This window comes from Protopterus annectens, chromosome 13.part0 (genome assembly GCF_019279795.1).
Source record: "Protopterus annectens isolate FY-2018-M chromosome 13.part0, PAN1.0, whole genome shotgun sequence".
NCBI classification, from domain to species: domain Eukaryota; kingdom Metazoa; phylum Chordata; order Ceratodontiformes; family Protopteridae; genus Protopterus; species Protopterus annectens.
In genome coordinates, this window is record NC_056747.1 from 204,812,945 (window position 1) to 204,835,523 (window position 22,579).

General features: G+C 35.6%; 1 protein-coding gene across 4 annotated transcripts in view; it reads left to right on the forward strand.

Moving 5' to 3' along the window:
• Nucleotides 1–22,579, forward strand: part of LOC122817708 (mucin-17-like) — a 283,584-nt gene that overhangs the window by 194,032 nt on the left and 66,973 nt on the right. For all 4 annotated transcript variants that reach the window (XM_044090784.1, XM_044053731.1, XM_044090785.1 and 1 more), the window contains 2 exons: nucleotides 14,019–14,054; nucleotides 15,425–15,588. In XM_044090784.1, the coding sequence (XP_043946719.1) occupies nucleotides 14,019–14,054; nucleotides 15,425–15,588 (200 nt within the window). The remainder of the gene's footprint in view (nucleotides 1–14,018; nucleotides 14,055–15,424; nucleotides 15,589–22,579) is intronic.

A 22,579-nucleotide genomic window follows, 5' to 3' on the forward strand; every position in this document is an offset into this window, starting at 1 on the left:
ACCTTATGTGATTAATAAGTCCATTGCTATACAATTTTGAGTTCTCTATAATACGTGTGGCAGCCATATAAGTATAGTCCTCTATCTTTTTAGGCTCTGTATCACAAGTGTGAACCATACTGCCATAGTTTGCAACTTTGAAAATTAAACTCCAGAAGACAGCACATTTTGAAACTCATTGCAATGCCATTAAACTGTTTTTTACAGAGGGGGCTTTCCCCCACTTTCCCAGTGTGTGGCATCCATGCCCTTTACACCCCTGCAACATATGGAAATTAGCTATAAGATCACTGTATCTCTGAACAAGGCAATTACTCATCATTCAGATGAGGCATAAAACTGAGGCCCATCTGTTTCAGTTTGTGGTATTTCAAGTGGATGTAAAAGTTCCCATGGCTTCTATCAAAAATAATAGGAATCCTTTATAAAAAAACATACACAGTTATTTACATTCTTGCTTATTTGTATTATATATACATATTTTTCATTATATAGAAAATTTGTATACATCATAACATACATGCATCAAATCTACCGCCTACATCTACATTTCCTACATTGCATACATACAACACTTAGTTATTACTTTTTTGACCCCTACTCCAAATTTCACAAACAAAACCTTATCTTTTTTAATATCATGGCCAAATCCCATTTTTCATGACTGCCTTCACTCTCTGGTTACAAATTAACCATAATACACAGAGCAATATTTGTATCAATTCTTTCAATGTCTTTTTTACTATTGTTTCTGTAATACCCAAATTCAATCATATCCATATTTAAATTAGTTACTTCTTTGAATCCTTCCACATATTTCTTATCTAATAATATTGTATAGTATTGATAATTCTTATCTAGAATCTTTTTTCATAACATTTAACTATTTTACATTCTAGAAAAACATGTTCACTGGTTACAAAATCTTTTCTACGTTTATAAGGCATATTCACCTTTACCATTAATGTTTGTATAGTCAGCCTCCATAGAAAATCTTGACATTCTATACATTCTTTCTAGCTTTCCATTCTTGCCTTGATAGCATTCTTTTTTTTTATATATATTTAAATCCTTCCAGGGGTATATCCTATTAAACTTTTCCATAATCCTGTTGTACAATTTTTCTCTTTCATTTTCAATGTCTTTCACGTTTATTTTCCCAAAGATAATCTTATCTTGATAATTCTCCATTTCTTTACTACAGCAACCTCTTCTTTTCTCAACTGAAAAAGTTAACCATTCTGTTTTATACTTCAAACTTAATATTTTTGTTAATAAAGACATGTCATCTTTTAAATATTTCATTACTCTATATAACTTTAATGAAGCAGTATATGCTATAGGGTTTATTAGCCCCAATCCTCCTTTTTCTTTTCTTACATATAGAACTCCTCTTTTGACCAGGTTTAATCTCTATCCCCAAATGAAAGAAAATATATATTTTTGTACAACATCAAAGAAAAACTAAAAACACCTGCTAAATAAGTAATTTTTGTTAACAATATGGAATTAATTAAATGAATTTTTAATGGACGAAAGCCTAAAAGACTTCCAAAACACACACGTTTCATTTCCTCTATTTTCTCTTTCAATATTCTCTGTATAATTTTAATGTTATATTATTAAATTTAATTCCGCCAATCTGCCCCTCAGATCCTAAACCTTGACTTTTATCTTTGTTTAATACAAAACCTTATACCTGAATAATCCCCTGCATTTGTCTCATAACTGCATTTATACTTGCTTCATCTTTTGTAATAATAATAATAACATCATTTGCATAATTTAACAAAATAGGCATTTTATTCCTTCATTGGAAATATAACTCATTGCTTTGATCATTCTATTCATATATGTAGATATTACATTCATTATTAATACAAATAATACCTTTTTCTAGCTGTATATCTTCACTTAATCATCCATTTACCATAACCTTCACTACATTATACTTATATGCCAAAAGTACAAATATTTTTAATCTTTTTGCTTATAATAATAATTTAAAATAAATCCCATAATACCTAATGCTGAATCGAATCAAAAGCTTTACTTAAATCTCCTACCATTACTTTCACCATGAACATTTCTAAGTATCATATCCTCTACTAATTCTCTATTTATTTTATTATATTTTTTTTACATTTGTTTACTAGGTATATCTGACTGGGCCAGTGGTCCTTTTTCCATGAGGCCCAGGGAGAACAGCTCCATTACAAAAACATATTAAAAGCAATACAAGAAATTGATAAAAATCAAGAATACATAACTTTGGTAAATATAGGAAGTAAATAGTTTATACATAAACAATATAAATTGAGAGAGTAATATAAAGTGGAAAAAAAAGAACGCTAACAAATAAAAAAAAAAAAAAAAAAAAAAAAATAGATGGTTCCTCGGTAAAGGTCCTCAATTATGTACACCATCGCATAGAGTCCACAAATAACTAATTAAGGGCCAACACAGCTGAAGTAATATAACTTTAATAACTGGTTATAAATGTAGTAAGCACTTTCATAGGTTCGTAGATTGGTACTAGGCTAACTGCCTTTGTGAGTCATTTTAAGCCTAGCTAATTATCCCTTGTGAGACTCAAACCCTGCACTTTGTGTTTGTAAGGCAAACACCTTAACCATAAGGTCACCCTCCCAAACTCCAAGAGAGAGAGTCTGAAGAAGCGACTGTGAAGGCATGAATGCACTTACATTTATATACTAGTTAAAAGTTTTAGTACTTCAGCCATGGTGGTCCTTAATCGGTTATATGTGGACTAAAGCTAACAAGCAAACTAGCATGAAATAACTTGGGCCAGCATAGAGAAATGACTGATCAGTAGATCAATATCATGGTTTTGGTGGTGGATATTTATGGGATACATGTATGGTGTGTGTGTGTATGTGTGTGTGTGTGTGTGTGTGTGTGTGTGTGTGTGTGTGTGTGTGTGTGTGTATACATATATATATATATATATATATATATATATATATATATATATAGCTAATTAATATTATTATTAATGTAATTAATTACATATGATTAATGCTATTATTAATAATAAATCTTGACCCTTTTATACCAGCATATTAATTTACAACTTTACCCTACTCTTTCAGCCTTTTTGGAACATTTTCATAAAAAGCTTACAATCTGTGTTATTTATTACAATTGGTCTCCAATTCTGTATTTCTCTATTCTCACTTTTTTCTTATATATCTAATAACACTACTACATAACTCTTTATTCAACAATTCATTTAATACCTTTATAAACCATTTTTGGTCTGCAGTCAAATAGTTTTACATCCTATATTCTATTCCATCCAGTCCTGAATCTAAATTCATTACTTTTAACACCTGTTCTAATTCCTCTGTTTTCTTTCTTTCTTTAAATCCTTTTTTATCCTTGTCAGAAAATGCACATACCTTCCATTCCTTCCATGTCTTTGTCATCTGCTCTAAATAATGTCCTAGTATGTTCTTTTACTATATTCCTAATCGCCTTATGTGTATTTCTCTTATTATACTATTATACCATGTAATTATTTTACTTAAATATGGTGTAAGTTCTTCCTTCTTTTCTTGCAGAAAATATATTTCTTTATACAATAAATATTCTATTTTCTGTTCGTTACTAAAGCAATTTTCATTTTTTTCTAGAACATTCTAGACAATTGATTGTATCACTGCTTACATTTTTATACTTTATTTTTCCTATGTATATTTTTCTTTCTCCCATGCTACATTACACTTTTTGTATTTCAGTTTAAAGTTTAACCACTATTCTCACCAATCTTTATAAAATTCTCTCATCTTACATCTTCTTTCCCTGTATCATCACATATCACCTCATTCATTCTTTTTAAACTTTTCCCCTAACTTTATATACTCAGCATTTTCTCTTATCAAAATGCAAACTGCCTATGACCTAAAAATCCTGTCATTAACACTCCTTCTTCTACTGTTACTAAATTTTCTGACATTGAAAAATAATTTATTTCTGTTCTTTTATCTCCTCCTCTATATGTACATGTCTTTTAATTCCAGATTTTTAACTGTCCATATTTTATAATGTCCCATACTAATTTGACATCATATGGCTTCTTTTACTGTTGTCTTAAGTTACAATTAAAATCCCTTGCTACAATAATCTTTTTTTAAACACCTTTACTAAATTACACTTGTGACATAGGCAAATTTACATTCACAAAAAAGTAATCAAAACTATATTAAAATAACAAACATTATACTTAACATATACTGTTATATATCATATAGCCTAAGCAATATTATACAAATTATTTAATTCCTACTTTTTTGAAACAGGAAACTTCTTCATTAAACTATCAGTTACTACACAGGCAATCATGCATTTATATAAATGAAAACAAACGACAACAAGACAAACTTAGTCGCAAGCATTTTACCAAACCATACTGACACACTTCTAGTTACAGCACTTATAATCTACCCAATCTTTCTGACTCAAACAGTACATAGCTAATTTAAGTCCTGCTGCATTTTAGGCCTTATTACCCCCTTGTATGTATTGTTCCCAAAATTCCCATTTTTCATATCTAGTTTGCTCCTGTCCTTTTCTAAAGATCTCAGTTCCAGTTGTTTTATCTTTCTTTCTATATTCACTACTTCCAGTGAGGTTGGTTTAGATTTTGTTTTCCATTTTCTAGTAATTGCTTTTTTGGCAGCCACCATTATTAGACACAGCAAGGCCTTACCATGTCTAGGCAATTCTGATTCTGTATCACAGCTCAGAAAAATAATCTCCCTCATCAGACCAATCTGCCAACCCATCATCTCCAACAGTGCATCCTGCAGGGAATCCTTAAAGTCTGGCAACTCACCATACTCCCAGAAAACATGTCCCCAATTACCTCTTTTTTTCCTTTCACACCTCCAACATTTACTGTTTACCTGAAGAAAAATTCTCTGGAGTCTACTTGGAATATAAAAATATATATGTACACATTTCCAGGCAAAAATCCTAAATCTTCTAGATTTTGTTGTATATTGGGAAGACATATATATATATATATCCTCCCATTGTTTCTTTGTGAATTGCTTATACAATCTCTCTTCCAATCCTTTCTAACCTCCTCTGATTGATTTTTATAGTTATGCAATATTTTACATGCTCTACTAATTATTCCTTTTTTAGTGGCAGCTTCTGTTCTAGATTATGTTAAAAAACTCTACCTGACTGGCCTTTCATTTAAAATCCCCCTATTTCTTTCTCTTTGCCTATACTTTGATATCAATGCCGGATATAGAAGGCAGTCTATAACCAGTATTCCAAATAAATTCTTGGCGGCTTCCCATTTAATCATCTTTCCCTCTAGTTATTTGCTCCCAATACTCTGATACAATAATCTTCATATTAACTGCTATATATTGAATTATATTTCTAAACATCTCTTCTCTCTCCTTTTTTGATACATATGCATATATTGCAATAATTCTAATAATATGGTCCATCCATCCAGAGGTGCCAGAAGCTGTTGAAGACTGGGTGGGGGGTGGGCAAAGGGTGATAGGGGCACTTAGTGATCTAAAAAGGGCAATTTTTTAAAACTATTTACTACCACAACACAGGTTCACTCGGAGGACATTTTAAGCTTAGCCAATTTCCATGTTGGTGCTTGAATTAACATTTCCTGATTGATCTTACCTATCCCATGGCTGATAATTGTATATTAGCCCTAGTGAGAATAAATGTGATCACACTGTAGATAATTTGAGGGGATCCATGTAAGGGATGCAGCATTTAGGAACTGCCTCTATCCATTAATGGCACGAGGGGTAATCCTGGAGTACATTTTCTATTTCCCATCCTTAGATCCAAGTTGCATTTGAATATGGACAGGGATGAGCTTTGTTTTATTTGAATGGATAGCTTGTTATGGATATATATCCATCTTCCACAACATTCAGTTTAGATACCTGGACTGAATATTTCTGATGCCATTTGACTTGCTGATGTTCAGTAGGTCCATCTGTATTAAGTCAGAGGATGCCTTGTATGCCATATACGTCACCTCTAAGCACTCTGTAGGATACTGAGTATAGTGATAAATCTTTAAGGTGGTCTATGCAAGATCTATTGTTAAAGACTTGCATCCTTTGAGTAAGGTATCTTTGTGGGTATGCCAATTGTTGCATGAGTCTGGACAGATACATGCCAAAGTGGGCATTATACAAAATGATTGACCTAATGAGGGCTTTGTAAAGGGGACAATAACATCTCTAGATCTAGTCACAATTTGTTTATAAGCTGTTCAATAGAGAAAGGCTTTCTTATGACTCTGGGCACATGCTGGCCAAAAGTTAGGTCACTGTACACACCAGTTCCCAAATGCCAAACAACTGGGTCAGTTATCAGGGAGCATCGTCAATTTGGCAGTTCCCTGGAGTAGATGACTTCCCAAAGGATACGATAATGTATTTCTTGGAGTTTAGTTTCAATTCATGATTCTGGCACCAGTTATTGTGTGGGACAAACCTTCCTGCATGATGGTTAAGTCATTTTGGGATTCAATAACTGCTCCTAGCTTGCAGTCATCCCATACATAGTTGGCCAAAGCCCTTTGGTATTTCCTTTTACTTTTGAGATGTATATGCCAAACAGAAAAACTCTCAATACTGAACCCTGGGGGACACCATTGGTGACTGGTCTCTTCCGCTATTTTGATCTCCTGCATCCTTTGAGCAAGCATACATGTAAATGTTCTTTGATTCACTTTCCTGATTGTATTAACCTGATTGTATTAAATTATATTCCTTGTATAATACAGCACCAGTTGTTAGAATGTGTTTTAAATTTGTAGTTTGGAACAGTCTTCTTGTGAGCAATGAAACAAAATGTATGAACCAATAATGACAAAACTACCCATTTCAGAAAATGTCAACCATAAAAGGCCACTCAAACTTCTGTCACTAGAGTCCACCTATATCAGTAAATATGCAAAATCTCTGCAGAAGTAAGTCATCTAAATAATTCCACATTAAAGGGATCTGTAACTAATGAACAGGTTGCTGCTGGCAAACAACTTTATATTTCATTGATTCATCTACAAATAAAGTGCCTGTTGCCCTTGAAGAATAAATTGCCTATGCTACATTAAAAAGCTAGTAATTTTGCAATGGGAAATGGATGGCAAACTGATAATGGGTTCATAGTTACTAAGTAACTCCTCCAAAGGAGGACATTCATAGGACTGCACCATCCACTCCTATTAAAGTACAACACAGTACAGTGTCAGTGATCCATCTGCATACTGTGGGAGTAGAAACCACAGCCTTCTGCATGAAAAGCAAGTATACTACCTGTTGTGCTACTAACAATGCAAACAACCTAGCATAAGTAGCATTAAACTTCTCTTCCCCTGAAGCTCTCAGCTCCTTGTAAAATCTACTTGATGATCAACTAAATCTCTCAACTTCATAGCACAAGAAATCAGGGAAAAGCCAAAATTTATTTGGGGGGGGGGAGCAAAGGCCCCAAACCAGGGACACATTTTAAATATTGCTTGTATAATCTTAGAAAGTTGCTAAAATATTTTGTGTTACCATGGGTTTCCTGAAAGATAGGAAGACTGAAACTTAAAGAACTACCATTATTTAATGAATTCAGTTCTCACTGATTTGCCAGAAAAACTCAAATTTTAAGAGGAACAGACCAAAAGTATAAGTCAAATATTCTGTGAAAATCTGGAGAGTGGAGAGCTACGGACTCAACTCCCTGAACCACAAGTGATGGTATGGGTAGAGAATTCAGGCTCTTGTTTGAGCCTGAGTAACACTAACCACTAGGTATACCTAGCTGGGGCATTTTACACACACACGCGTGGGAGCAGCATAACTCCTGCAAATAAAAGAACAAAACTCTCCTTACCAGCATGACTCTGGCAGCACCAATGGAACAGTGGAAGCATAACTGTAACATAGAGCAATAAGAGAGCAAGAACAGCTAGTTTAGTTAGCTTAACTTCCCCGTGCAAATCCACAAAAGACTGAAAACTCAACTTCATTAATTTTTCCTGAGAGATCTTGCAGCTGTAAAAGTGTGTGGGGGGGGGCTCCCGCTCCCCCTGACTCTATGGTTCTGGCACCCATGCATCCATCTTACATCAATAATAGTAATTCTACCTGTTATAATAAATGTAACATCTAATACTTTAATTGGATCGTTATATACTATAAGTATTCCTGAACAAGCCTCCCTCCCAAAATTCCATATAATATTTTTCCCCACCACACCTCGGTTTGATATCTTTCTACCTGAGACAGGAATCTAATGTCCTCTAACATAATGATATCACTATCTTTTCATGCCACTCCAAAATCCCTATTTTTCTCTCTAACTTCTTAAAACTATTCATATTTAGTGCTAATACTTTGCACATAATTCTACATTAAATAATATATATTCAATCTTTCCCTTTTTTAAACCCCCCTGAAATGTTCCTTTTCCTCTCCTTCACACTTTTGCCAATTTTTTTTTGCTTTACCATTTGTCATCATCACTATCACTCAAACCTGATTCTTCTTCCATTTTTCCCGTATTAAATTCTTCCTGCATACTAACTTTCTGTACAACTTGTTCTTTATCCATAGTTTCTATTCGTGTTTACACTATTTCTATGTCTTTTTGTCCAGCCTCACATACTTGATCATTCCCGGTTAAAACCTCTGCAAAGTCAGCTTCCATCTTTATGTCTTTTTCCTCACATTCCCCCATAAATTACCCTTTTTATTACATTTTCCACATCTCACTAAACAATCATTTGCATCTTGTCCTATTATTCCACATGTAAGCATATTATTTTAGCACAATTACTGATTAAACAATCATTTTTACCACACAAAAAAAATATCGTAGGCTGACCCCAATATTTCACATTCCCTTCAGCAGTTATAGCACTTTGTAAATGCACAACACTTTCTATTTCAATTTTCAAAATCACATTACAATCCCATACCCCAGACCATAAACCTCTTTTATCATGCACTTTTGACATATCTAATATATTTTACATAACTTCAGTAAATATCCTTTTAAAGTGTCTTCATCTACTTCAGTCCTTAATTGTATATATTTTTTCTGTCTCTCTATAAGATATTTTAAATATGTACAAATTCCATGGCACATTATTTTTCTTCTTCTCATATTCTTCAAAAAACTTTTCCATTATTTGACCAGTCTCAAATATAATGTCACAAAATGTCTTTTTTTTAATATGTTTCTAATTTCACTTGATTCAATTCCCAATGGAAAAATTACTTCATCCCCTACCTCATATCAGTACAGTTTAGTGTCTTCCTTGTTTTTTTTTGATACATGCAGTAAAAAGTTTCTCTCTCTCTTTTTTTTTTTTTTTACACCTATTGTTTCTTCCTTCTTTTACTCGGCTCTTGATTACACCATCTCTGCATATGATTTACCTTTCATGACTGTCTCTTTCTTCTGTTGTATCTTTTCCATTGGGTCTCCCAAGACACATCTTTACCACTCTCCGACTCACTTTCATTGACTACATCCAATAGTACATCATCCCACAACCCTCTCAACTGGAGGGTTGTGACAACACATTCCTGCACCAATACCTCATCTCTGAAGAGATTCTCTTGAAAGATCTCTTCTGAATCCATCACCACTTCATTCTCCTTTTGAGAAAACACAACCTATTTCTTTGCACCTCGTCCAGGGGCTCACCCGCCTGCTCCTTCTTGACCCTTACTTCCGACACTATCGCTGCCATAACATCCTCATTTTTTGAGGCTACATCTCTTATTGCTGTACATCTCTCTGCTTTCATCATCCTCCATTTCCTCCCTGCTTCTCTGAGCCAACTTTGTGCCAGGACTGGAAGACAGGAAGTGCCACCGTATAAAGCATCCCCTTATGTGAAAACAGTATGGGAAGTTCCCTGATGCCCTGGCTAAATTTCCCCTAGTAGTAAAAAAAATACAACCTTGGGTCTTTTCTGAAAAGAGGCCACTAGCCTAGTGGGAGTAACTCAGTCAACAAAACAAGAAAAAAAAAAAACAAAAAAAAACAAATAAAATAATACTCCAAGGTAAGAGAATTTCACTGTTTAGTTTATTAGCAGATTAGCAATATCAGCAGTCTGAAATGATGTAATGGTGTTCCAGCTGGATGCTGAAGCCTTACCTACACATTTAGTGAACATGACCCCTCAAGTCACTGCAAAATCTCTGTTCATTTATGTTGTCAGTATGACATGACTCAAACCCCAGAATAAAGATGCAGAAGTAAATCTTAGATAATTCCAAACTGAAAATGAAATGGGAATTTATATTAGAATAGGCTGCATCTCAAACCACTATTAACATAACCGTCAAACGGGACACAACCTTCCCGTTTTGACATAACCATCAAACAGAAAACAGCATTTCCATTTTGACATAATCATCAAACAGTACACAGCATTAGAGCTATATTCTGTAAACTTTTCTCCAAGCCTGTTATGAGAAATGACAGGTATGCCAGTAACATTTAACCTTAATGAATATCAAATCAATTAAATCAATTAAACACAGTGGTCATTTTGGGATTTATTCAGAAAGGTCTGTGTCCCAGAGATGAATAATTCTAACACTTTGTTATTCCTTATCTTTACTCTTCTGTGTCTCTTAAAAATATTGCAGCCAAATTTCATGTACTCATCTAGAACCGAACCACATAAGCAAGGCTTGAACATTTCCAGGATTTCAGTAATGAATGGATGTCTGGAAACTTTTATGAAGTCAGGGGTTAGCGGTATAAACTTGTTGCCAGTGACTCAGAACACAAGAACAGTGAAGAGAGTAAACAAATAACCTTCATCATCGAACACATGACTTACCCACAGGAATAGACATGAAATCTAATGGGCCACCATTTTAGAATGAATACTACTTGACTATCTGCTTAGGACTTGTTAAACCCTAACAGTGAAGAGAGCAAACAAATAACCTTCATCATCGAACACATGACTTACCCACAGGAATACACATGAAATCTAATGGGCCACCATTTTAGAATGAATACTACTTGACTATCTGCTTAGGACTTGTTAAACCCTAACAGTGAAGAGAGCAAACAAATAACCTTCATCATCGAACACATGACTTACCCACAGGAATACACATGAAATCTAATGGGCCACCATTTTAGAATGAATACTACTTGACTATCTGCTTAGGACATGTTAAACCCTAACAATGAAGAGAGCAAACAAATAACCTTCATCATCGAACACATGACTTACCCACAGGAATAGACATGAAATCTAATGGGCCACCATTTTAGAATGAATACTACTTGACTACCTGCTTAGGACTTGGTAAACCCTAATACTCCCAGGCATCAATACTGAAGACTTTTACCTGTATGTTCTCAGGCATACAACACCATTAACCGTTATGTACATTTCAAAGTACTAACTAGCTGAATTACTTACATGTGGCATGAAGTCTAGAGTACATGCACCAGTTATCCTTTATTCCCTCTGACATGCCTGTAAGAAATGTACTAAAAGATACTAACCTCAAAGCTAAACCCTGTGGTACTCAGGAAGCCATTTTCCTTATCATTGTCTTCTCTGTTATAACAGTCTTCTGTGTCATATCCTCGGCTATGCAGAAATGAACTCTTTCAGTTTCAGGCCTATCACTAAGTTGTGATATTTTCTAGCCAACCATCTATGTGAGACTAATTTAAGAGTCTGTCAGACAAACTATATGTACAAGTACTATGTAGCACCTGTTCAAAGGCCTTGCCAAATCCCAGGCAGACTACATTTAAAAGAACTATGTGGGACTGCTTCAAAGTACCTGATGAGACACAGAAGGAGTGCATACATCTGTGTTTAGTCTGCCTAAGTGTTCCTGTAACCTGGTCATAAAACTAGGGCCACTAAATTGAGTCAGTTGTTGTCCTGAACATGGTTGTCTTGTAAGAAAGCAGCCAGAATTTCCTTCTGGAATCTTCCCATGACTTCCTCTGTCACTGCTGTTAAGATAATAGGCATTTAGCCCCTCAGATATTTCTTTATTCCCCCCACTCTGATGGACCCCCTGTATATCCACAAAACAAATAGTGCCAGAATTACCTGTTTTAAAGGCTTGGCAAGAAAATTTGAACAGATGGAAATAAAACTCAGTACATTATATACTTCAGAAGACAAAAAATCTAATATTGAAAACAACACTGTCATCTAGAAATTAAGTCAATTTGCTCTTCCTATTTTAACTTACAGTTTTGATATGACTGACTTGACCGAAAAGGTATTGGATCAGTTGGACGGAAAAACAAGAAAAATGCTTCATGATTATCAAATATATAAAAGTCAGTTTATGCCAAAATTATATATTAAATGCTCTGAAGGAGGAATGGGCCTCTTCAAAATGGATTCCATGTCTACAGATTACAGATCTGCAGTCATGGGATTGCATATATATCTGCTAATCTCGTCAGATCCAAACATAGTGAAAGCTTTACAAATGAGGAGATGAAGTCTAAGATGGCCTCCCTGCTTAGTTTCGCAGAAGCATTTCAGCAAGTGGGAATGAAAATCAAACCAGAAGTAGACAAAAATCAGACCGCAACTGAATGTGCCAGAAAACAAGGGAAAGAACATAAGGAGAAGGATCAGATGAGAAGGAAAGAAATACGGAAAAGCCACGAATATTGTGGCAAATATAGGGATCTCCTGGAACAACCTTATGTTGATCAGAATTTGATCTAGGAATGGCTAGGAAAAGGTGATTTGAAATCAAAAGCTGATAGTTTAATAATGGCAGCACAGGAAAGTGATCTATGTACACATTGGTTGATAAAGTCCATTGAACATGTGGGAGAAACAGACAAATGTAAGTTCTGTAAAAAAAAAAAAAAAAAAAATGAAAACAGTTGCACATCTTGTTGCTGGGTATGATAAACTCATGGCAAGGGGCCTGTACACTGAAAGGTACAATAATGTGGCATGATTGTTGCATTGGGGATAGTGCAAACACTAGAATATAGAAGTAGCTGAGAAGCAGTGGAAACATGAACCACAAAGATTTATAGAGCATAATGGAGTGCAAAAAATAAATGCAAGAAAACCAGATGTAGTAGTCCACGAAAAAAGACAAAAATAGCACTGATCATTGAAATTGCTACACCTAGGGATTGTACTGTCTCACGTACAGAGAGACCCAAAATTATAACATATCAAGATTTGCATACAGAAAGAAGTGCAATGTGGAAGAAAGACACCCTGACAGTTCCAACAGTTGTAGCAGCAATGGGCCTCATAAAAAAATAATTTACAATACCAATAGATGTAACTCCATTTGAATTGCATGAGAAGTCATTTCTGGGTATGCTGTGGATGCTGTAAAGAGCACCTTTGGCTAACATCAGTAATTAAAATAATACTTAATTCATGAAAGTTAATTATATCCTGACTTGGGAATGGGGACCTTTTCTGTCATGCTATTAGAAACCCAAAAGATAAGGAGTAATCAAAAGAAGAGAGACATTGGGAAACACCCATCTGGTTCCTATGCTCTGTCATCTCTAAAAACAGCTAGTACCTTAGAGATCTCATCTCTCACTACCTTAGGGGCTGTCTACAGGAAATTCTCTACTGCTTTTATTTCCTAAATTGCTATATTCGTAGGTATAATTTATATTATCTGACCTTCACATCTATCTGTGTTTTAGTGGTTTTTTACCAGAGGGTAAGTGTTTCTTCCAGATTCTTGTCAAACCCAAATTCCTCATTTATGTAACTCTTTTTTTAACCTAGGCTGTCATTTCTGAAAATGTGTCATTTTTTAAAAATATTTATCTACTAGTTGGCTTGCCTGGTTAGAAAGCATAAAAAATTTTAATTTGTATTATAAATACATTCAATAAATAGATCATACTTGGACTGTTACTGCAGTGTGCCAGCTCATTGCAAGATGAAAATTACTTTTACTTTAACTGTTTTTTGCATTTTGCTTTCTTTACAGGTTATAATGAAAAATACCCGGTGTCACCATTTTCAAGTAAGTATTAAGTTTAAGAACTTTAAAAAAAAAAAAAATTAGCACCTATTGGCATAGTACTCTGATTTTTTGACTTGCCTACAATGCACTAACAGCACAACTGAAAGTGGAGTCCAAAAGTCACCTTCCAAGATTTACTATGTTGAAGGAGCTGACTTTAATTTTTGGTGGGTGGGTTTGGTATGTCAAAGCACCGTCTTGTGTGGAATCAGGCATTGCTTTCCAAATGACTATGACACTTCCATCTTTTTTTTTTATCATTTTTAACAGGTTTCAAAATAATCAAGTTCATAAATTGTCATACATCGTGTATATGATATCTGTTCATCGCACTAACCCTTCATTAATTTCCAAACGTGCTGCTTTTATGATTATTTAAAACTAGCATTACATAAATCATCACTTTAGCAGCTTTCGTTTCAGACTAATTATAATAATAATGTGAGAATTAATGGCTTTAGGCCATTTATATTACAAAAATATTATTTTATGCCAGCATTTCATACATTGTATACTTTTTCAATCAATTGTTGACTAACAATAAGAACTTCTGCAACTACTTAGAAATCACTGAAAAACATTATATAGAGGGTATTTATGCAGAAATAAAATGATGGGATAATGCTAGCCATATCAGTTCACTCAAGTCAGTCAAATCAGAATGTTCAAATATTCCATATCTATAGTAATTGATCTGTGCCTGTGAGTTTCAGTTCCATCATAATTTCACTGAAAGGTACGCATATTTAGCAGTTAGATTAAAACAGCATGTCCATTATTGGGGTTTATCAAAACAAGTTATTTTTTGTTAACTTTTTCATAGAATGTAATTTACGCATGCATAATCCGTACCTTAGAGTAACTTATGATTACACATATCTCTCTGGGTGGCACAGCAGTGCAGTGATTAGGACTGCTGTCTTATTGTACATGATTCTCCAAGTTCAGTTCCCTGCTGGGGTGATGTTTGAATGAATCGGTATGCCCTATTTAACTTAAAGATCTTACTAGGTCACTTCCTCCTGCATTCTAAAATCCTGCACTAGTTTAACTGATGATCATCCATCTTGTCTATCAGTTAAGCAGCGGCATTTTTTTATGTAAAAGGGGAAGTCAGTAAACTTAGTTTAACTGTTTAATTTATACTGAAACCAAATATTTCATGAGATAAAGTCTACAAGATTTTGTTTATTTGAAAAACACCTGTAAAATTCAGAATGGTGTGTGTGTGTGTGTGTGTGTGTGTGTGTGTGTGTGTGTGTGTGTGTGTGTGTGTGTGTGTGTGTGTGTGTGAACATGCACATATACAATGATGGAGTTATGACTTTAACATTGTAGAGACATGTAGTAATACATTTCATTTTTTTTAGCTGTAGAACCAATTATCAATGTTGTCACTAATCAACCTGTGGGAAGTGGAACTCTTCAGGACTTTAGAATAAACTTCACCGCAACAAACTTCTACTATACTCCTGCCCTCCAAAACTCTTCATCAGCAATATATCAAGCAGATGCAAGATATATATTTAATCTGGTAAGAAAGACATTGCTTTATTACTATAGTATATAATATCTTTACCTGTGAAGTGCACTTCATATTCACTTATGTGGATCTGTAAACTGATTAGAAACTATCCATAAATGGTTTATAGTTTAGGCAGTATAATTCTCAGGCACACCAGATTTCAGATAACTAAAAGTCAAATCAAACTGCATCAGTTTTCTGTAAGTTACTGAATTTGTATAGATGCTATGGTAAATACGTTACTCAAAAACTAAAACTTTGGAAGAATAAAATAGTGTCTACTTTCATACATTAAAGTATCAAAAGGTACTGACTCAAATATTACCTTCTGCTAAGTACTATAGAAGTCTCAAGTTTAATATGGGAATATGATGGTCAATGACTTCAAGAAAATGGGGTAGTTATGAATGTTTATTAGCCAATTGTTGATTTTTACTAGTGGAGTTTACTTACAAACAGGAAGGAATGTTTCCATGTAACAGCTTGAGTTCTTTTGTTAAGATAGCTTTGAAACCAAGGGAGTGATGGTAGAGGGTTTTACAGTACTTATTGCTGTGATACAGAAGGAAATGCTTTTGATAATTGTAGGATGAAAGCTGATGCCAAGATGCCTTTATTTTTGTATTGGATCACAGTGTTAACAAAACTGAGAAGGTCAGTAGTGGTGCTGTGATTTGAGCAAAATTCATGTTAAGTTCAGGATACTAGATTATCTGTTGCCACATATGTGAGTAATTGGGATTGGATATATTTTTTGAGTATTTTGGATAGAGGTGTTAAAATTGCTCTTGGCCCATTGTATGAAATGTTGGTGGAGGAACTTCCTTTCTGTAGAGGTAGGGAATAAGATTTTTTTCCATAAAGCTGGTGCACAGCATCCACTGATGGATCTGCTTATTACGATAGAGCCTGGATATGCTAAGAACATAGCTGAAATTTTTAAATATTTTGTTGCTAAATTAATAGGGAGTAAAACTGTAATCTTACATTTGAGAAGCCGTCCTCTAATGAAGACTATACAAACAGGATGGAAAGTGAGAGTTTGTTGTTCTCCAATTCCAGAGGTATTATAAGTGGAGACTCGGGATTGTTGTAGATGATTAAAGAGGCTACTCTTTGTATGACATAGTTATTGAATGATTTGCTATGCTGTCTGCTTATGTGTCGTAAGATGGACTTGCTTTTGTGGAATAACAGAGTTTTAAGAGTTTATTTATGGAAGACCAGAAGGTATTGAAGTTGATTAGATTTGAAACTTTGTTTAGCTGGTTGTTTGGTCTATGTTAATCAGATACTTTGCTGGATTTCTAAGATGCCTGTAATTTTTACAGGCCTATCTGAGTTTTCTCCTGTATCTCTTTTCTCCAGGCCTTATCTCTTTGAACCATAACCTGGTTTGTATATATTGTTATATCTGAATGATGATAATATAGCCTGGAGTTATTTAACAATAAATTTCTTAATTTTTAATAACTCCATTTTATAATTTAAAATTCTTCCTAATAATGTACATTGCGATACCTGGAAGGAACAGTTTATGGTACTGCTGGCATATGTACATGCCTGTGAACTAGATGAAAGTTTAACTACAAAAAAAAAATCAAATCTACAAAAAGTGTAATCTTTACAAAACATCTTTTCCTACTTCATCCATATATGGAAAAATAGTCCCCAGACTCCTTTACTTCTCCTTCACTTACCTATATCAACTCCACATTAATAAAACTATGTAGAGAAGACCATAAAACCTGAATCATTGCCAAGAAAACAGAAATTGTACTGGGAATTTTGTTTCTGTGAAAATAAAAGTTTTTTGAAGAGTTCAGAATTGGTGAATCTGAATTACCTTCTATAGTTAACAATCAGCAAGGTATACAGGATAAGGTTATGATCTTAATGCAGATGAAAATGCATTCTTACATTATGTGTCATTTCAGTGCATTTCTTAGGTGCATTACACATTGCAGCTACAAATTGGCATGTATAATGATGTTTAGAATATTGAAGTGGAAGCAAATTTTTTTACGTTTATCTAAGACTTATTCATAAATTTCTAAAGCTCATAATCAGATTTCAATATAACCTTGTTACAGATGGGGACATCCATCCCAACCCTGGCCCATCTCCACCTGGTGACAATAGCGCCTACACCACCAGCCCCATCAATAAACTATCCCTTAACAGTCCTGCAAATGCTCTCCTGACATTTCAGTTGAATATTCGAAGTATAAATAATAAAATACTCAACCTGCATGCCCTCTTAGTAGTTCATTCCCCAGACATAATGTGTCTTACAGAAACCTGGCTTAAACCTACTACTGCCGCTAATGAGGTATTACCCCCCCCCCCGGCTACAATATACACCGATTAGACTGAACAGCTAAGAAGGGAGGTGGGATAGCAGCTCTTTACAAAAATACATTACGTGTTAATAGAGATCCAGTTCAACCACCCCATTTAATAATGCAGAAATCCTCATTACCAAACTGCAAATTAACAATAATAAGAGTATAAATATTGTCTGTGCCTAAATTCCCCCAGCCAATAAAATAAGCACTCTGGAAGATATCCTCCAATGGTTATCCACTACCTACCCCCAGAAACCATTGTTCTTGGTGAGTTTAACACCAACTGGTGCACCTGCTCAGCTGAATCCCCTGTCACCAATATAAATCTGTTTGGGTTCACACAAATAATAACCTCGCCCACTAGGATTAGTAAACCCACCAACAGGGAAAGTATCTTAGATTGTGTACTTATCAATAGCCACCCAAGCTTGTATACGGCTGGGACTCCACCGGATGACCTAAGTGATCATTCCCTAACTTATATTAAGCATAACGCAGAAACCCACCACAAGACTACATACAAAACAATCAGAAATAATAAAAATGTCAGTCCTACTAACTTCCTAAATGAACTTAAACTGGTCAGCTGGTCAATCTTAAAAAATCTACCACTCGATGAAGCCGTAACTTTAACAATAAATTCCTGAGCATCCTTGACTCCCATGCTCCTGCACGTACTATAAAGACTAAATCTAATACTGCTCCATGGCTCACAAAGGAAACTACGATAAAAATCAAACTTAGAAATATAGCCTGGACCAAATGGCGAACAACAAAAGCCCCTCTTGACCAACTGAGATATCGTCAACTTAGAAATGATACAAAAAAATCTAATTTTGCTAGACAAAAAAAAAAAAATATACCAGAACCTCCAGTTTAAACACCAAAACAATCCTCAAAAGTTTGGTCAGGTATTAACCTACTTCTTCATCCAGGACAATCTACTACCCCAACCCCATCAAACTACACCCATAAATCACCTGGAACTGTTGCCACTGCCTTTAATAACTTTTTCACTGAAACTATTCAGTCCTTAGTTAACCAACTTACTCCCACCTGCTCTAACTATCTAACACACCCACTTCTCATCTCCCCTTTAACTTCCAACCTTTCTCTACAACTTTTATCTAATCCCTTATCAAAAAACTAAAACCAACCACACTTTCTGCTGAACTCCTTCCTGCAGAGTACCTACAAAAAGCTGCCGACGCTATAGCATTCCCCATCTCTATCCTAACCAATAGAACATAACTGATGGAACTATCCCCTCAATCTGAAAAATATCCCATGTTATCCCACTCCACAAAGTTGGACGTTCAAGTACAGACCCAGACCTATTGCCATTCTCTCACCACTAGCCAAATTAATGGAGAAGTGCGTTCATAAGCAACGTATGGACTATCTCATTCAGAACAGTCTGCTTGCCAACTCTCAGCATGGCTTTAGGCCACATCACAGCACCACCTCCGCCCTCCTTTCTTTTACAAATACCATAGTCCAAAATAGGAACAACAACAGGCTATCTTCAGCCCTGTTTCTAGACCTGTCGAAGGCCTTTGATGTGGTCAACCACAAATTGCTCATCCATTCCCTAAAATCCATCTCCCTAGATAACCATGCTGTTCAGGCTCCTATCCTATCTGAATGGCAGACAACAGGCTGTATTATGGCAGGGTAAACTGTCCACCCTGCTACCTCTCACCCTTGGTGTCCCTCAGGGCTTTATTCTAGGTCTTCTACTCTTTCTATCTTCATCAACAATCTTCATACTGCCATCCCTGATACAACCTGCATTCAATATGCAGACGATTCTACCCTGATCTGTACGGCCTCCTCGCTTTTAGACCTGCAAACCATAACACAAAACACATTTAACACATTTGAAATTTGGCTCTCTAATCACAGTCTGTTGTTAAATCCCAACAAAACTAAACTGCTCCTCTTTACCCCCACCAGTAGATCCACCCCATTTTTCTTCTCCATAACATCCAACAACGGTATCTCTATCTCTCCAGATGACCATACTAAGCCTTTAGGAGTAATAGTGGACAATAATCTCAAATTTGATCTGCATATCAATAAAACTATAAAACCATTAAGAAAAAGCTTGGCTCATTATATAGAAGCAAATCTTTTCTAACTCCATTAGCTAGGACTCCAATTGCCCCCTAACACCTACTCTCTACCCTTCTATATGCCTCCCCCATACTCTCCAATTTGAGCAAAACTGAACTTAGTAAGATCTCATATTGCCAGATTTGCAACAGGCTCAACATATAGGACACATCACTGTCAAAACCTCAGTCTTCTCGGGTGTCTGGAACTGACTAGCCTACTTCTGTTCAATCAACTTATAGTAGCACACAAAATTCTTTACCACCCTTAAAATACTTTGGCACTCAAAAATATCATAAAGCCATACAGCAATTCAAGGCAACTACGATCATCCAATAAACTGTTGGTCCAAACCCACAAAGCCATTACTTCAGCCAGTGACTCCCTGTTTGTCAACATTGTTGGTAAAACTTGGAATTCACTTCCATCTAACCTTACCCACGAACATTCTTTAAGTCGCTTCAAAAAAGGCCTCAAACAGTATTTTAAAGAGCACTGGCTTTTTGTCCCTGTACTAACCCTGATTAATCGCTACTTATTCAATCCTTACTTAAATTAATATTGTAAGCATCTCTTGCTCATAATAGCTTGCTGCAACTTGTTGTTTTTTTTTTGTATACGATTATACACTGTGTATGTCATTAGTACCTACTAGAGGGCTTTGTAAATATGTTTGACTCATATCTGTTATGTTCTATCTGTGTTATCCGGAGCTTTTCTACCCAGGCCTCCGCTGAAAATGGACATATATCCAGTCGGACTATCCCGGTCAACAAATGTAAAATAAATAAAATAAGTTACTAAGTTTCATAACTTGCCTGTATGCTGGTAATCATGGCTTTCCATCTGATTAAATACATATTTATCAGCAGTAAATAAATAACCTGTTCACCCAGGCAAATTGCTAAGTTGCACTATGATTTATAGAAGAAGCGTATAATATAAAATAGTCGTGCCTTACATTTTATTATATGAGTTCATCATATACATTTGGAGGTAAACATCTGCAAAACACCATACATTTGGAGGTAAACATCTGCAAAACACCTACATTCCAATAAGATCATGATTCTTATATGGATTAATGAAGCCCCTATTAATTGAGGCTGTTAATTTTTACATTGTTGCTTTTACTTTGGATGTATTTTTTGGAAGGTGGCTGTATCCCCATCTGACTTACCTAATACCATCAATTGCCGAATCATAGCAGTGGAAAAGGCAGCATTTCCAAATATTTAGGAATTTTAACAAAATATCTTCAACAATATAGAAATCCAAACAAAAAAAAATGTTTTCTTAAAGCAATTATTTCACTGATGAAGGCCATTCATTCCCAGAGTGTATCTCTGATGAAAATAATGACATTTGTCACTCCTACTGCATAGATACTGAGTAATCATGATGTACACGTTCATAGGTTCATAGGGGTGTACTAGGCTAATGGCCCTGGAGCCTTTACAAGCCTAGCCCATAGGATTACCATGGCATCGTCCCACCCGACCTTAGTTCCTAGTGCCTCTGTCGAGTAGAGTGACTGTAGTGATCCCTGGAGTGAATTTTCTATTTCCCATCCACTCATCAAGATTTTTCTTGAAGAGGGCCAGTGAGATGCTCTGTTTGACATGTATGGGAAGTCTATTCCCTAGCATGGGGCAGTCTCTGGGTTATGAACCTGTCCCTCCAGGACGTTCTGTTGATTGTGGTAATGATGTTGTGGTCTGTGGAGCATGTGGTGTAGAGGGATTGGGATTTCTTTAGATGTAACATTTCTAACAGAGCTGGGTTTGTAAGTCAGGCAGAGATCGCCTCTAAGTAGGCGATATGAGACAGAGAATAGTTGGAGTTTTTTGAGTCTGTCCATATATGACAAGAGTTTAAGGCCTAGGATCCTCTTTGTGAGGTACTTTTGCGGCATCTCCAGTTGTTGCAGGTGTCTAGTGAGGTACATGCCAAAGGGGCATTGTATTCAATGATTGGCCTAATGAGGGAAGAGTAGAGGAAGACAAAGACCTCTTTCTTCCTGGATGCAAAACCCTTAGTAATGATATGTGCCACATAGAAGGACTTTCTGACCATAGTGGCAATGTGGTGGTCAAAAGAGCGGTTGCTGTCAACCTGTGTTCCCAGATCTCTTATAATGCCTTCTTTGTTCCATGGACTACCATCGATGTGGTAATTCATGGGAAATGGGATTTTCCCAAAGGAGATGACAACACATTTTTTGGCATTGAGCTTAAGGCCATGGTTCTGACACCAGTCGTTGGTCTCAGTGAGGCCTTTCTGTAGGATGTCAACATTACTTGGGGAGTTAATAATAGCTCCCAACTTGCAATCGTCTGTGAACTTTGTCAGCCAGAGTCCATTCATGTTGGCCTGGACTTCAGAGAAGTAGATACCAAACAGGAGAGGACCTAGAACCCACCTTGTGGACTCCACTTGTGACTGGTCGGCAGTTTGACTTGGAGTCAGCTACTTTCACACTGTGGGTTCTATCTGAGAGCCGGTTTGCAACCCACCTAGTGATATAGGGGTTGATG